Source organism: Poromitra crassiceps (genome assembly GCF_964638095.1).
Source record: "Poromitra crassiceps genome assembly, chromosome: 4".
Lineage (NCBI taxonomy): Eukaryota > Metazoa > Chordata > Actinopteri > Beryciformes > Melamphaidae > Poromitra > Poromitra crassiceps.
Window position 1 is genome coordinate 5137528 of NC_139626.1, and position 18068 is coordinate 5155595.

The following is an 18068-nucleotide window of genomic DNA, read 5'->3' on the forward strand; positions in this document are numbered from 1 at the left end:
AGGAAGTCCACCAAGCCCTGGAACGGAGGCTGGTCCATGCTGGAGACCATCCAGAAGGTACGCACGTGCGCACACACGCACACACACCCATGCACACACACACACACACACACACAAACATGCACGGACGCTTTTTTCTGAATGTGTTTTTAGTTACCAATGAGTGAATGCTCTGTAACGTAACTTAAAAAATTAGAGCAGCTACGTCTCTGTGTCAGTCCTTCCTATGCTGTGCTGAATTCTATGAGCAGACTTTGGCTTCTCTCGGGCCAAGGTTTTGCAGACGTGATGTTTGCGCGCTCCTGAGTCTGCCTCTCAGTTAGAAGAATCTGCAGGTTAGCTAAGAAACTGAGTCCACTAACGTCAGCAAACAACCCACAACAACACAGACAGACACAGTCCAGCTAGCAGAAAAAGAAAAATGAAAAAGTTGTATCTAGTGCACTGGTTCTCAAACTTTTTTGGCTTCAGTACCCCCTTTCCCTGATTTCTGAATCAAAGTGTTCCCCCCTTTACCCGACTACAACCTTTTGCTTAGAAAACTGCCAGAGAAAACTATAGCATCTGATGCAGTGAATGGATGATAACCCAGCAGGACTTTCATTGCATATTGACTACCTACAAACTCATAAACCCCAACAGTTTTGGAATGAAATTAACAGGCTGGGCCCCAGAACACCTAGAAATATACCTATACAATTAGAGAATGGCGAGTGTAGCTCCGTTCTAGGGGTGGTGTTACAAAAAGGAGAAAATTATTTTGCCGATTTGTTTTCTGGTGATAAGTATTCCTTTGATGAAGCCTTTTAATGGAGAAGTGTTATTCTCCTCATTCCGAAATCTTCCAAAAATGATCCCATTCCAAGCTGCTTCTTAGCTATAGGGGTATAAGTCTCCTTAGCTGTGTATGTAAATCATACTCCTCATTGTTGAACTGTAGACTTACTGACCACGTTGAGGGGACAGGTGCGCTTGTGTGGAGGAGCTAAACGCATTTAGAAAATGTAGAAGCTGCATTGACCATATTTACGCAGTCACCTCTATTGTACGCGCAAGAATTATGGAGAAAATGTCTACTTTTGTTTGTTTTATTGATTTCCAGAAGGCGTTTGATTGGATAAATAGGGATCTTCTTCAGTATAGTTTGTTAAACACGGGGGTTAATGGAAAATTCTATAATGCCATTAAGTCTCTCTATCAAGCACCTGTTGCTCGTGTCCAGGTTAATGAATATTCTACTGGATGGTTCCCCCAACAATTCAACGTGAAACAAGATGTCATGTCCCCAACTTTATTTTCCATATTTGTCAACGATTTAGCTCTTCAAATGAAGCCATCCAACAAGGGAATCAAGGTTGATGACCAGACTGTGGGCATATTATTAAATTATTATATTATTATAATATATATATATTATTATTAAAGCATGTTATTGTACGCAGATGACATAGTCTTACTGGCTGAGCGTGAAAATGACCTGCAGATCATGTTGAACATTGTTGCAGATTGGTGCTGGAAATGGTCAATCAAGACAAGACTCAAGTAGTAGATTTTAGACCCACATCAAGAGAGAGGAGTTCTTTTGTATTTGACCTTGGTTCAGCACTACTATCATATACGGATCAATATAAGGAATAGACTGGTGAGAATGGCTCACCAGAGACTCACTAAAAAGATATTTAATTGGGACATCGCCCATAGTCATCTCTGGGCAAATGAATTGAAATCATTATTTTATTCGAACGATTTGTCTTTTATCTTTCATAACAGGCTACTTTGTGACACCCGAGAGACTATGAGTAATATGTTCAGTTTGTATCAAGATAAATGGTCTGTTGATTTATGGTATAAACCCAAATTAAGAACTTATCGTCTCATAAAAGATAGTTACTGTGTAAGATAGTTACTGTGTAGAACCCTATGTGAAGTTTGATTTGAACAGATTAAAAAGATCTCTGTGTGCTCAGTTGTGCTCGGGAACTCTTCCCTTAGCGCTAGAGACTGGCAGGTTTAATGCTACCCCTGAAGATGATAGACTCTGTTTACGATGTGAATTACTCGAAATTGAAAATGAAATTAATTTCTTGTTCTACCGTACTGCTTATGATGACGCAAGGGAAGTACTCTTTAGTCAAATGTCCTCCATTTATGTTGACTTCTTTGAGTTGGACGATTATGAGAAACTTGAGCTGTGCTTTAAAAAAGGAACCTTCCCCACAGCAGAGTTTATTTGTAAAGCACGGGAGCAAAGACACAACTTTGTGTTGAGTAAATAATGTATTGCTCAGAGCAATACATTATATATATATATATATATATATATATATATATATATATATATATATATATATATAATGTATTGCTCTGTACTGCAGTCTGAGTAGTACAGAGCAATACATTATATATATATATACAGTATATATATATATATATATAATGTATTGCTCTGTACTACTCAGACTGCAGTACAGAGCAATACATTATATATATATATATATATATATATATATATATATATATATATATATGTACTGCTATACATTATGTAAGGGATAATGTATATTGAGGCGGTGATTACGGGGGAAATAATGACCGACAGGTGGATTGAGCCCGACGCGCCAGCGGAGGGCTTAATCGTTCACCTGAAGGTCATTATTTCCCAGTAATCACCGCCTCAATATACATTATCCCGCTTAGAACACGGCCTACAACTAAATCATTCAATAATCTGACAAAAATAATTATTCAAATAGATTTTTTAATAGCGTTTTCAACGACAAAGCGGTTTCATTCGTAATTGGCACACAAGACACCACAGCTGCAACTGGTTGGCCTAATTAGTAGTGTCTTGCTGACAAAAAGCTCTTATCAACTGATTAATCCAGGTGTGGCAGAGCAGCGGTCGGTTGTCGAGAAATAATGACCGGTGAATATTGTTGATTGACCAATCAGAATCGAGTATTCAAGAGAGCCGTGTTCTAAATATATATAATGTATTGCTCTGTACTGCAGTCTGAGTAGTACAGAGCACTTTAGAGGCGGAGCTGTTTTTGGTTCATGTTAGCTGCTGTTTACCATGAAACTTCCTGCAGAAGCCCTGATACCTCTGTGTTGTACCAGAATAAATGGCGGGTTGGAGCAAAAAGTGATTTACAAAAATGACTGACAAATATATTGTCTTGTGATATTGTGGTTTTGGGTGGCTAACATTAACCAGATTAGATGACGTTTGCTTGCTTGCTACAGTGGCTATTGCTAGATAACATATTGGCCCAATTCCACCGCAGCTAGTAGCGCGGTCCCGCTCCGCTCGACTCGATAAATGGTCTCATCCCACCGGTAAAAACCGGCCCAGCCCGGTTCGATTTGAGGCTGAGTCGTGCTACTTTTGGTCCCTGCCTCGTCGGGGGTCTATTCTGCGAACCCGGGGTCATACGGTGACGTGAAAACATTGTAGACGACTGATTGGTCAGGCAGAATCGTGTTTACTGTCTATCCTACTGACTGTCAATGCAGCGCTGCATACCAGTTTAGTGGGGGCTTACCTTCTCTTATATTATGTTATTTCCATCAGTCTTTTGTGTTGCTGCCTTCGGCGCTGGTGAAATAAAATCAATCTCCTTGCTCAGCTTTAACATGCGCTCCTCGGGAAGCCCTTTGTAGTTGCCTCCGCTAGGCCGCAGGCGAAGCCGCGGTCTTGCCTGTTGAGCTGCCGCTGGGGTTCTCCCCGTAGCGCCTCTCCCGTCCCCGCGCAGTGCATGCATGTGAGTTTGAGTAACAACAAAGTGATATCCATTCTCCTGGCCGATTGTCACATTTGCCAATGTACACTGTAGGTCATTTAGAGGCACCAGTATTTCATAATCAGTTTAAAAGTTCCGTGTATTGATTTAATTTTAACGTTATACTTATAGCCTACTTCGGCTATGGGCGGAGGGCAGATATGCGGTCCCATTGACGACCAGGTGTGGGCGGAGGCAAGTAAACTTGCTATGGAAACAGAGTCTATATCAAGTAGAGCCGAGTAATACCAGATAGAGTGGAGCTGTACTGTGCTGTTATATGTGGTGGAAATGAGCCAATAGCTAATTGATTTACCAGCTAGAAGCCCCACTTATTCAACCAATATTGTGTAGATAATGTAACACTCACAAATATGCCTAATGTTACGTATCATTATGCTTCTGGGACATTGTTTAGTTGCAGTAACAGATCAAGCCCCTCCCTATTCGGGTGCCACTTTGGTCGCGATTTAGTTTTCCCAGCTGGCAGTGAATGCAGCATCAGCATTCACTAAAGATTTAGTTTTCCCAACTGGCAGTGAATGCAGCATCAGCATTCACTAAAGATTTAGTTTTCCCAACTGGCAGTGAATGCAGCATCAGCATTCACTAAAGATTTAGTTTTCCCAACTGGCAGTGAATGCAGCATCAGGATTCACTATATGGATTTAGTTTCCCCAGCTGACAGTGAAGGCAGCCTCAGGATTCACTAAATGGTTTTAGTTTTCCCAGCTGACAGTGAATGCAGCATCAGAATTCAGGAGAGAAAACAACAAATCAAGTCGAGACATGAACAAGCTCATTCAGTCTGAGCCGCCGTGTGTGTGTGTGTGTGTGTGTGTGTGTGTGTGTGTGTGTGTGTGTGTGTGTGTGTGTGTGTGTGTGTGTGTGTGTTTGTGCACGTGCGTCTAAATTGCATTATACAAGCGGTATTCTAAGAAACCTAATTGGTCAAAGATGCTTCCCAGACACACTGATGAATCCCACAGTGCAGACAGTGGATAGAGCCTGTTTCTATGGTAACTGCTGTGGCAGGGAGCTCGTTAGTGCTTCTTCCCTCCCTCTCTGCTGTTTTATATTCCTACATTTATATGTCTTTGAAGTGAGCTTTGCAGACACAGGTGCTGTGTGTAGGGCTGTGTGTAGGCTGTGTGTAGGCTGTGTGTAGGGCTGTGTGTAGGGCTGTGTGTAGGCTGTGTGTAGGGCTGTGTGTAGGCTGTGTGTAGGCTGTGTGTAGGGCTGTGTGTAGGCTGTGTGTAGGGCTGTGTGTAGGCTGTGTGTAGGGCTGTGTGTAGGGCTGTAGTGTAGGGCTGTAGTGTAGGGTTGTGTGTAGGGCTGTAGTGTAGGGCTGTGTGTAGGGCTGTGTGTAGGCTGTGTGTAGGCTGTGTGTAGGGCTGTGTGTAGGGCTGTGTGTAGGCTGTGTGTAGGCTGTGTGTAGGGCTGTGTGTAGGCTGTGTGTAGGCTGTGTGTAGGCTGTGTGTAGGGCTGTGTGTAGGCTGTGTGTAGGGCTGTGTGTAGGGCTGTAGTGTAGGGCTGTAGTGTAGGCTGTGTGTAGGGCTGTGTGTAGGGCTGTAGTGTAGGGCTGTGTGTAGGGCTGTAGTGTAGGGCTGTGTGTAGGGCTGTAGTGTAGGGCTGTGTGTAGGGCTGTAGTGTAGGGCTGTGTGTAGGGCTGTAGTGTAGGGCTGTAGTGTAGGGCTGTGTGTAGGGCTGTGTGTAGGCTGTGTGTAGGCTGTGTGTAGGGCTGTGTGTAGGCTGTGTGTAGGGCTGTGTGTAGGGCTGTGTGTAGGCTGTGTGTAGGGCTGTAGTGTAGGGCTGTGTGTAGGCTGTGTGTAGGCTGTGTGTAGGGCTGTAGTGTAGGGCTGTGTGTAGGGCTGTAGTGTAGGGCTGTGTGTAGGGCTGTAGTGTAGGGCTGTGTGTAGGGCTGTGCTGTAGGGCTGTGTGTAGGGCTGTAGTGTAGGGCTGTGTGTAGGGCTGTAGTGTAGGGCTGTAGTGTAGGGCTGTGTGTAGGGCTGTAGTGTAGGGCTGTGTGTAGGGCTGTGTGTAGGGCTGTGTGTAGGGCTGTGTGTAGGGCTGTGTGTAGGGCTGTAGTGTAGGGCTGTGTGTAGGGCTGTGTGTAGGGCTGTAGTGTAGGGCTGTGTGTAGGGCTGTAGTGTAGGGCTGTGTGTAGGGCTGTGTGTAGGGCTGTGTGTAGGCTGTGTGTAGGGCTGTAGTGTAGGGCTGTGTGTAGGGCTGTAGTGTAGGGCTGTAGTGTAGGGCTGTGTGTAGGGCTGTGTGTAGGGCTGTGTGTAGGGCTGTGTGTAGGCTGTGTGTAGGGCTGTGTGTAGGCTGTGTGTAGGGCTGTGTGTAGGGCTGTGTGTAGGCTGTGTGTAGGGCTGTGTGTAGGGCTGTAGTGTAGGGCTGTGTGTAGGGCTGTAGTGTAGGGCTGTAGTGTAGGGCTGTAGTGTAGGGCTGTGTGTAGGGCTGTGCTGTAGGGCTGTGTGTAGGGCTGTGTGTAGGGCTGTGTGTAGGGCTGTAGTGTAGGGCTGTAGGGCTGTAGTGTAGGGCTGTGTGTAGGGCTGTAGTGTAGGGCTGTGCTGTAGGGCTGTGTGTAGGGCTGTAGGGCTGTGTGTAGGGCTGTAGGACTGTGTGTAGGGCTGTGTGTAGGGCTGTAGTGTAGGGCTGTAGTGTAGGGCTGTGCTGTAGGGCTGTGTGTAGGGCTGTATGGCTGTGTGTAGGACTGTAGTGTAGGGCTGTAGGGCTGTGTGTAGGGCTGTAGGGCTGTAGTGTAGGGCTGTGTGTAGGGCTGTAGGGCTGTGTGTAGGGCTGTAGTGTAGGGCTGTGTGTAGGCTGTGTGTAGGGCTGTAGGGCTGTAGTGTAGGGCTGTGTGTAGGGCTGTGTGTAGGGCTGTAGTGTAGGGCTGTGTGTAGGGCTGTAGGGCTGTGTGTAGGGCTGTAGTGTAGGGCTGTGTGTAGGGCTGTAGTGTAGGGCTGTGTGTAGGGCTGTAGTGTAGGGCTGTGTGTAGGGCTGTAGTGTAGGGCTGTGTGTAGGGCTGTGTGTAGGGCTGTGTGTAGGGCTGTGTGTAGGGCTGTAGGACTGTGTGTAGGGCTGTAGTGTAGGGCTGTAGTGTAGGGCTGTGTGTAGGGCTGTAGTGTAGGGCTGTGTGTAGGGCTGTAGTGTAGGGCTGTGTGTAGGGCTGTGTGTAGGGCTGTAGTGTAGGGCTGTGTGTAGGGCTGTAGTGTAGGGCTGTGTGTAGGGCTGTAGTGTAGGGCTGTAGTGTAGGGCTGTGTGTAGGGCTGTAGTGTAGGGCTGTGTGTAGGGCTGTAGTGTAGGGCTGTGTGTAGGGCTGTGTGTGGGGCTGTAGTGTAGGGCTGTGTGTAGGGCTGTGTGTAGGGCTGTAGTGTAGGGCTGTGTGTGGGGCTGTAGTGTAGGGCTGTGTGTAGGGCTGTGTGTAGGGCTGTAGTGTAGGGCTGTGTGTAGGGCTGTAGTGTAGGGCTGTGTGTAGGGCTGTAGTGTAGGGCTGTGTGTAGGGCTGTAGTGTAGGGCTGTGTGTAGGGCTGTGTGTGGGGCTGTAGTGTAGGGCTGTGTGTAGGGCTGTGTGTAGGGCTGTAGTGTAGGGCTGTGTGTGGGGCTGTAGTGTAGGGCTGTGTGTAGGGCTGTGTGTAGGGCTGTGTGTAGGGCTGTGTGTAGGCTGTGTGTAGGGCTGTGTGTAGGGCTGTGTGTAGGGCTGTGTGTAGGGCTGTGTGTAGGGCTGTGTGTAGGGCTGTAGTGTAGGGCTGTGTGTAGGGCTGTGTGTAGGGCTGTGTGTAGAGCTGTGTGTAGGGCTGTGTGTAGGGCTGTAGTGTAGGGCTGTGTGTAGGGCTGTAGTGTAGGGCTGTGTGTAGGGCTGTAGTGTAGGGCTGTGTGTAGTGGGGGGTAAACGAACATACACGTATGTTGACGTACCTTTTTAAATGCAACATAGTGTTTACCCACCTTGTTCTGATGCTTTATGCACTTGTTCATTCAGGGAGTAATTTGTAATGGCGGATGTCCTCGGCCGACATGACTGTCTCTCACAGTCTGTAGCCTCTCACAGTCTGTAGCCGACATGACTGTCTCTCACAGTCTGTAGCCTCTCACAGTCTGTAGCCGACATGACTGTCTCTCACAGTCTGTAGCCGACATGACTGTCTCTCACAGTCTGTAGCCTCTCACAGTCTGTAGCCGACATGACTGTCTCTCACAGTCTGTAGCCTCTCACAGTCTGTAGCCGACATGACTGTCTCTCACAGTCTGTAGCCGACATGACTGTCTCTCACAGTCTGTAGCCTCTCACAGTCTGTAGCCGACATGACTGTCTCTCACAGTCTGTAGCCTCTCACAGTCTGTAGCCGACATGACTGTCTCTCACAGTCTGTAGCCGACATGACTGTCTCTCACAGTCTGTAGCCGACATGACTGTCTCTCACAATTTGTAGCCGACATGACTGTCTCTCACAGTCTGTAGCCGACATGACTGTCTCTCACAGTCTGTAGCCGACATGACTGTCTCTCACAGTCTGTAGCGCGCTCGTTTTTAAAACCCTCTAAAGCTGTGTTCACACCAAGATATTTATTTTTCGCTCTGTCGCTTGATTCAACCCTTTGGAATCGCTCTGTCGCTGTGTTTAAATCGCTCGTCAACAGGCACATGAATTGACGGACATGTGGGGGATATAACGTTACGCAATGTCATGATATTTGTCCACTACGAGCCACCGTCATTGTTTACAAGCTAAAGCCTATCAGCGTGCTCCTAATGCAAGCTCCATACCAGTAGGACAGACTTCACTTCATGTCAGCTGTCAGGCTGTCAATGTGGTTTGTTGCCACACAATAAACCAGCGGTTTGTTCCAAGCCAGTGTGATCCTTGACTCGCTCTCACACGGCAGCCAATCAGCGTTGAACAGCGAGCGACTGATGCCAGCGTATTTTCGCTCGAGTTGAGATATTTCATCTCGGGCGACGAGCGTATTTTCTCCCTATCGCTCTGTCTCTGTCGCTCGGACGCCCAGCGATTTTTCTCCCAGGCGAATATACGCTCAATCGCTCGTTTGCATTGACTTTGTATGTAAACTGGATGCCAGCGAAAAACTTTAATAGGTCGGTGTGAACGCAGCTTTAGACCCAAATTAATTTGGAGGTTGCATAGTTCATAGCCAGATTGCGGGACCTATAAACACATTTACTGTCTAATAGCGGGGAAAGAGGGACACGCACATCATTAATATATAACATTAATATATAACATTAATAGCGGGGAAAGAGGGACACGCACATCATTAATATATAACATTAATATATAACATTAATAGCGGGGAAAGAGGGACACGCACATCATTAATATATAACATTAATATATAACATTAACACATTCACTGCCAGACGTTTTTTTTTTACTGTAGTTAGCTTCTGCCAGAGGGTTTTTTTGAGGATTCTGGCTCATCTTTCAAGACCCGAGGATTCTTTTCTGCTAAGATTTTGTGAACACACAATATCTCAAAAGAACTAATAGAATGTGTGCTTTCTCTGTCTAAAAGAGTTAGTTTGTAGAGTTAGTAGTTATGTAAGCATTAGCAGTTGAATACAGCATGGTTTCAGCGTCAGAAAAATTATTCAGAGATAAACGGCTTTTTGTGAAATTCGATAGAACAGTCACTTTAACCATTCATTTTTGGCATCAGTAAGAGTCAGACATCTAAACAATAGTTTTGAACAGTAATTTCCTCCATAACAGCAGGAAACCCCCCTCTGCTTCCAACTCCTCCCTCCGTGTGTGTTCTCCTCCTGCCTCCCTGGCTCTCCAGTGGGCGTGTCACAACGAAGTTGCTGCTGCCTGGCTGCTGCCTGTTTGCGCGGCCGCTGTTTGAGGAAGTCTGGGTGGACTCGCTCGTTTCGTGGAGTTTTGGTTGAGAGCTTTGATGCGATTCTGGTCATATTTATGCTGCGTGTTTCAAAGTGTGCATCCAATCTATTCTTGGAACCCCCCACCGTTGCCACCGCTGTGCATCAGCGCGAAAGTGAAAGCGTTTTCGCCATCAATTTTACAGTATGAGAACGGCTTCCTCGCGCTTTTCCCTCCAGTTTTGGGTCGCCTCTTTCTACTGTGGAGAGACATGTCGCCACTCAGTGGGTCGGTAAAATAGATTATACACATTCAATACCTCCAATTCTGGTGTAGGAGACGTAAAAGGGTTAGATCAACGTCCCACCGTCAAAAAAAAAAAATCGAACTCGTCGTTGGCAGTGAACCGCTGGATTGTGTTTGACGACTCAACTCGTCGTTGGCAGTGAACGTGTTAATAGCGGGGAAAGAGGGACACGCACATCATTAATATATAACATTAATATATAACATTAATAGCGGGGAAAGAGGGACACGCACATCATTAATATATAACATTAATATATAACATTAATAGCGGGGAAAGAGGGACACGCACATCATTAATATATAACATTAATATATAACATTAATAGCGGGGAAAGAGGGACACGCACATCATTAATATATAACATTAATATATAACATTAATAGCGGGGAAAGAGGGACACGCACATCATTATTATATAACATTAATAGCGGGGAAAGAGGGACACGCACATCATTAATATATAACATTAATAGCGGGGAAAGAGGGACACGCACATCATTAATATATAACATTAATATATAACATTAATAGCGGGGAAAGAGGGACACGCACATCATTAATATATAACATTAATATATAACATTAATAGCGGGGAAAGAGGGACACGCACATCATTAATATATAACATTAATATATAACATTAATAGCGGGGAAAGAGGGACACGCACATCATTAATATATAACATTAATATATAACATTAATAGCGGGGAAAGAGGGACACGCACATCATTAATATATAACATTAATATATAACATTAATAGCGGGGAAAGAGGGACACACACATCATTAATATATAACATTAATATATAACATTAATAGCGGGGAAAGAGGGACACGCACATCATTAATATATAACATTAATATATAACATTAATAGCGGGGAAAGAGGGACACGCACATCATTAATATATAACATTAATATATAACATTAATAGCGGGGAAAGAGGGACACGCACATCATTAATATATAACATTAATATATAACATTAATAGCGGGGAAAGAGGGACACGCACATCATTAATATATAACATTAATATATAACATTAATAGCGGGGAAAGAGGGACACGCACATCATTAATATATAACATTAATATATAACATTAATAGCGGGGAAAGAGGGACACGCACATCATTAATATATAACATTAATATATAACATTAATAGCGGGGAAAGAGGGACACGCACATCATTAATATATAACATTAATATATAACATTAATAGCGGGGAAAGAGGGACACACACATCATTAATATATAACATTAATATATAACATTAATAGCGGGGAAAGAGGGACACGCACATCATTAATATATAACATTAATATATAACATTAATAGCGGGGAAAGAGGGACACGCACATCATTAATATATAACATTAATATATAACATTAATAGCGGGGAAAGAGGGACACGCACATCATTAATATATAACATTAATATATAACATTAATAGCGGGGAAAGAGGGACACGCACATCATTAATATATAACATTAATATATAACATTAATAGCGGGGAAAGAGGGACACGCACATCATTAATATATAACATTAATATATAACATTAATAGCGGGGAAAGAGGGACACGCACATCATTAATATATAACATTAATATATAACATTAATAGCGGGGAAAGAGGGACACGCACATCATTAATATATAACATTAATATATAACATTAATAGCGGGGAAAGAGGGACACGCACATCATTATTATATAACATTAATATATAACATTAATAGCGGGGAAAGAGGGACACGCACATCATTAATATATAACATTAATATATAACATTAATATATAACATTAATAGCGGGGAAAGAGGGACACGCACATCATTAATATATAACATTAATATATAACATTAATAGCGGGCAAAGAGGGACACGCACATCATTAATATATAACATTAATATATAACATTAATATCGGGGAAAGAGGGACACGCACATCATTAATATATAACATTAATATATAACATTAATAGCGGGGAAAGAGGGACACGCACATCATTAATATATAACATTAATATATAACATTAATAGCGGGGAAAGAGGGACACGCACATCATTATTATATAACATTAATAGCGGGGAAAGAGGGACACGCACATCATTATTATATAACATTAATATATAACATTAATAGCGGGGAAAGAGGGACACACACATCATTAATATATAACATTAATATATAACATTAATAGCGGGGAAAGAGGGACACGCACATCATTAATATATAACATTAATATATAACATTAATAGCGGGGAAAGAGGGACACGCACATCATTATTATATAACATTAATAGCGGGGAAAGAGGGACACGCACATCATTAATATATAACATTAATATATAACATTAATAGCGGGGAAAGAGGGACACGCACATCATTAATATATAACATTAATATATAACATTAATAGCGGGGAAAGAGGGACACGCACATCATTATTATATAACATTAATATATAACATTAATAGCGGGGAAAGAGGGACACGCACATCATTAATATATAACATTAATATATAACATTAATAGCGGGGAAAGAGGGACACGCACATCATTAATATATAACATTAATATATAACATTAATAGCGGGGAAAGAGGGACACGCACATCATTATTATATAACATTAATATATAACATTAATAGCGGGGAAAGAGGGACACGCACATCATTAATATATAACATTAATATATAACATTAATATATAACATTAATAGCGGGGAAAGAGGGACACGCACATCATTAATATATAACATTAATATATAACATTAATAGCGGGCAAAGAGGGACACGCACATCATTAATATATAACATTAATATATAACATTAATATCGGGGAAAGAGGGACACGCACATCATTAATATATAACATTAATATATAACATTAATAGCGGGGAAAGAGGGACACGCACATCATTAATATATAACATTAATATATAACATTAATAGCGGGGAAAGAGGGACACGCACATCATTATTATATAACATTAATAGCGGGGAAAGAGGGACACGCACATCATTATTATATAACATTAATATATAACATTAATAGCGGGGAAAGAGGGACACACACATCATTAATATATAACATTAATATATAACATTAATAGCGGGGAAAGAGGGACACGCACATCATTAATATATAACATTAATATATAACATTAATAGCGGGGAAAGAGGGACACGCACATCATTAATATATAACATTAATATATAACATTAATATATAACATTAATAGCGGGGAAAGAGGGACACGCACATCATTAATATATAACATTAATATATAACATTAATAGCGGGCAAAGAGGGACACGCACATCATTAATATATAACATTAATATATAACATTAATATCGGGGAAAGAGGGACACGCACATCATTAATATATAACATTAATATATAACATTAATAGCGGGGAAAGAGGGACACGCACATCATTAATATATAACATTAATATATAACATTAATAGCGGGGAAAGAGGGACACGCACATCATTATTATATAACATTAATAGCGGGGAAAGAGGGACACGCACATCATTATTATATAACATTAATATATAACATTAATAGCGGGGAAAGAGGGACACACACATCATTAATATATAACATTAATATATAACATTAATAGCGGGGAAAGAGGGACACGCACATCATTAATATATAACATTAATATATAACATTAATAGCGGGGAAAGAGGGACACGCACATCATTATTATATAACATTAATATATAACATTAATAGCGGGGAAAGAGGGACACGCACATCATTAATATATAACATTAATATATAACATTAATAGCGGGGAAAGAGGTACACGCACATCATTAATATATAACATTAATATATAACATTAATAGCGGGGAAAGAGGGACACGCACATCATTAATATATAACATTAATATATAACATTAATAGCGGGGAAAGAGGGACACGCACATCATTAATATATAACATTAATATATAACATTAATAGCGGGGAAAGAGTGACACGCACATCATTAATATATAACATTAATATATAACATTAATAGCGGGGAAAGAGGGACACGCACATCATTATTATATAACATTAATATATAACATTAATAGCGGGGAAAGAGGGACACGCACATCATTATTATATAACATTAATATATAACATTAATAGCGGGGAAAGAGGGACACGCACATCATTAATATATAACATTAATATATAACATTAATAGCGGGGAAAGAGGGACACGCACATCATTAATATATAACATTAATATATAACATTAATAGCGGGGAAAGAGGGACACGCACATCCAATCCCAAAGACTCTGGTAACGGACAAGCCCGTCTTTTATTGTCACACGAATAGGGGGCAGGTGCTGAGCTGAACTGGAACAGTGAAACAACATGTGAATCAAAACGGCTCCACACTGCAGGGTGTTTTCACAATTTATTGCACCAAACTGAGAGTGACGTTTGGAGCTAGACGCTCTTCATCAGACTAAAGTGACACAGCAGGACGCCATCTTAGATATAGCAGAATACGGTCACATGATGCAGTCACACGATGAAATGAGGTGAGATGAATAACACCTGTCATTGACATAATTTGTAAAAGTATGAAAAAAACATATATACCAGTCAATACAATAGGTATAGCAAATCAGTGCAATTGCATCTACCATTCACATTGGGAATGGAAAGAGAGCAGAGAAGAAATCAAACTGTTTGAACCTAACCCTGAATGATTAAAGAACACCCGTTGTGTGGGTGGGAGAATGGTAGTGTCACAGCCTAATGTGTAAATATTGTTTTCCACTATTAGCTACTATGGCTGGTATGGTATATTTATATATACATGTTTTTATTGACTTTTTTATTTTATAGAATGAATTGCATTCAGTTCTGTATTTCCATTCCCAATGTGAATGGTAGATGCAATTGCACTGATTTGCTATACCTATTGTATTGACTGGTATAGATGGTTTTAACTTGACAACAAAAACATTCTAAATTGAACCCCCGCTCACTTCCTGTTGCAGTGTTTGCTATGGACATAAAAGAAAAAAAAACATTCAAGTGCAGGACTGACCATTCCGTGAAAACCGTCTATACAGCTGAGCAGCGAAAACAAAAGTAACGATGTCGAGTGAATATTTCTGCAGTTTGCCGAATGCTGAGAAAAAGGAAGTGCTGTGGGGTTGCGCTCTGGTGAAAACCGTCTATACAGTATATGTTTTTTTCATACTTTTACAAATTATGTCAATGACACAGGTGTTATTCATCTCACATCATTTCATCGTGTGACTGCATCATGTGACCGTATTCTGCTATATCTAAGATGGCGTCCTGCTGTGTCACTTTAGTCTGATGAAGAGCGTCTAGCTCCAAACCTCACTCTCAGTTTGGTGCAATAAATTGTGAAAACACCCTGCAGTGTGGAGCCGTTTTTATTCACATGTTGTTTCACTGTCTTAATACCCACGAACAGAGGCTAAACAGATCTAGGATCTGTCCCCTTGATCTGGTTTAACTTAACCAGATCATTGCAATCAAGTTAAATGATACCACGACGGTGCGCGTGCACATATATATATATATATATATATATATATATATATATATATATATATATATATATATATATATATACTATTATATATTTATAGGGGATATGATTCGCTTTCAGTTGTTCTAGTCTTGTGTGCGACTGAAGTCTTTTATTTTTTACCACTATACAGCCCTGCCCTCGATTATGCTTTTGACTATAAAACACAAATCACAAAGCTGCAGGTGCTTCATCTCTGCTGTAGCCAGGATCACAGACAATCAGCCTCTCTTGTGTTTGGGTAATGTGATGCGATGTGATGTGATGTGATGCGATGTGATGTGATTGTGTCTTTGACACGGCACTCAGCCTCCCCCGCCGAGGCAAAGAGCTCATCACATCCAGTGGTTGTTTCTCCATATTCGTTACCCGTTCCTAAGATACAAGGCCTTCCACTGGATCCAAAGACACTGGGCCCTGGCCCCCGGGGGCTACAGGGGAGAGTGAGAGACACTGGCTCCTGGTCGTTTCAGGCTTCAGGGGGGCCTGAGAGACACTGGCTCCTGGTCGTTTCAGGCTTCAGGGGAGAGTGAGAGACACTGGCTCCTGGTTGTTTCAGGCTTCAGGGGAGAGTGAGAGACACTGGCTCCTGGTTGTTTCAGGCTTCAGGGGAGAGTGAGAGACACTGGCTCCTGGTCGTTTCAGGCTTCAGGGGAGAGTGAGAGACACTGGCTCCTGGTTGTTTCAGGCTTCAGGGGAGAGTGAGAGACACTGGCTCCTGGTCGTTTCAGGCTTCAGGGGAGAGTGAGAGACACTGGCTCCTGGTTGTTTCAGGCTTCAGGGGAGAGTGAGAGACACTGGCTCCTGGTCGTTTCAGGCTTCAGGGGGGCCTGAGAGACACTGGCTCCTGGTCGTTTCAGGCTTCAGGGGAGAGTGAGAGACACTGGCTCCTGGTCGTTTCAGGCTTCAGGGGAGAGTGAGAGACACTGGCTCCTGGTCGTTTCAGGCTTCAGGGGAGAGTGAGAGACACTGGCTCCTGGCTGTTTCAGGCTTCAGGGGGGCCTGAGAGACACTGGCTCCTGGCTGTTTCAGGCTTCAGGGGAGCCTGAGAGACACTGGCTCCTGGTCGTTTCAGGCTTCAGGGGGGCCTGAGAGACACTGGCTCCTGGCTGTTTCAGGCTTCAGGGGGGCCTGAGAGACACTGGCTCCTGGCTGTTTCAGGCTTCAGGGGAGCCTGAGAGACACTGGCTCCTGGTTGTTTCAGGCTTCAGGGGAGAGTGAGAGACACTGGCTCCTGGCTGTTTCAGGCTTCAGGGGAGCCTGAGAGACACTGGCTCCTGGTTGTTTCAGGCTTCAGGGGAGAGTGAGAGACACTGGCTCCTGGTCGTTTCAGGCTTCAGGGGAGAGTGAGAGACACTGGCTCCTGGTCGTTTCAGGCTTCAGGGGAGAGTTAGAGACACTGGCTCCTGGTTGTTTCAGGCTTCAGGGGAGAGTTAGAGACACTGGCTCCTGGTCGTTTCAGGCTTCAGGGGGGCCTGAGAGACACTGGCTCCTGGTCGTTTCAGGCTTCAGGGGAGAGTGAGAGACACTGGCTCCTGGTTGTTTCAGGCTTCAGGGGAGAGTGAGAGACACTGGCTCCTGGTTGTTTCAGGCTTCATGGGGGCCTGAGAGACACTGGCTCCTGGTCGTTTCAGGCTTCAGGGGGGCCTGAGAGACACTGGCTCCTGGTCGTTTCTGGGCACGTTTTAAAGCTATTTTTCAAGAAAATTGGGAGCAGTGTAAAGCTGTGTAGAAGTGAATCACTAAACTAATAATAACCATAACAGCACAAATAATTGACAAAAATCTCAAAATAAATATACAGTATTATTTTATTATAATGAGAAAATGAACAATTATTGATGGTTAAAACTTAATAATGACATCACAACAGTGTAATCCTAATGCTAAATTAAAACGAGATATTCCTCTCAATCTGTCTTCAAACGGCAAAAGATAAAAAAAACACATTTTTTCCGGGGCGCCTGCCTACCCAGCCACTGAGCTCACCGCACGTCACTGGTATCTGCCAGTGAGCGGAGAATATGATTTGCTTGTTTTAATGCTTCGGTAAATCATGTACCTGAATGTATCGCAAATATGATCGCAGAACGAGCCCATTAGTTGTCTGGTCAGAGGCAGGTTGGATAAAATGATAAGATCTGATGATATAAAGATTGTTGATGTCGAGTGAACATGAAGCAGCTGGACGAGAGGAGGTGCATGAAGACATGAAGATGGAGAACCAACGACCATGAGCCTGCTTCAAATCAATGACCGCTTTCTATTTATTGAAATGAAATATGGTGATATCTGGAACAATTCGGCATACATTACATAGGCTACACCATGCAACATATATTTTGATATAATTCAAACTTTAAGAATGATTCCTTTCCCACCATGTGGGCTGGACTGTGTCAAGTGTTGCTTGGTGGATTATCTATATACGGTATGCCATATTTACCTGAAGACCCAAACAATTCGTGCAAGATTTTAGGCCAGGGCTATTCAACTGGCGGCCCGCCAATCAAGTCAGACCGGCCCG

The 18068-nt window shown here is 42.8% G+C and overlaps 1 protein-coding gene across 1 annotated transcript in view; it reads left to right on the forward strand.

Moving 5' to 3' along the window:
* LOC310775990 (glutamate receptor ionotropic, delta-1-like) overlaps window positions 1-18068 on the forward strand; it is a gene marked incomplete at both ends in the record, with an annotated part of 360384 nt that overhangs the window by 278003 nt on the left and 64313 nt on the right. The window contains one exon of the mRNA XM_083636121.1: window positions 1-57. This exon is cut by the window's left edge and continues 105 nt beyond it. Within this exon, the coding sequence (XP_083492247.1) occupies window positions 1-57 (57 nt within the window). The remainder of the gene's footprint in view (window positions 58-18068) is intronic.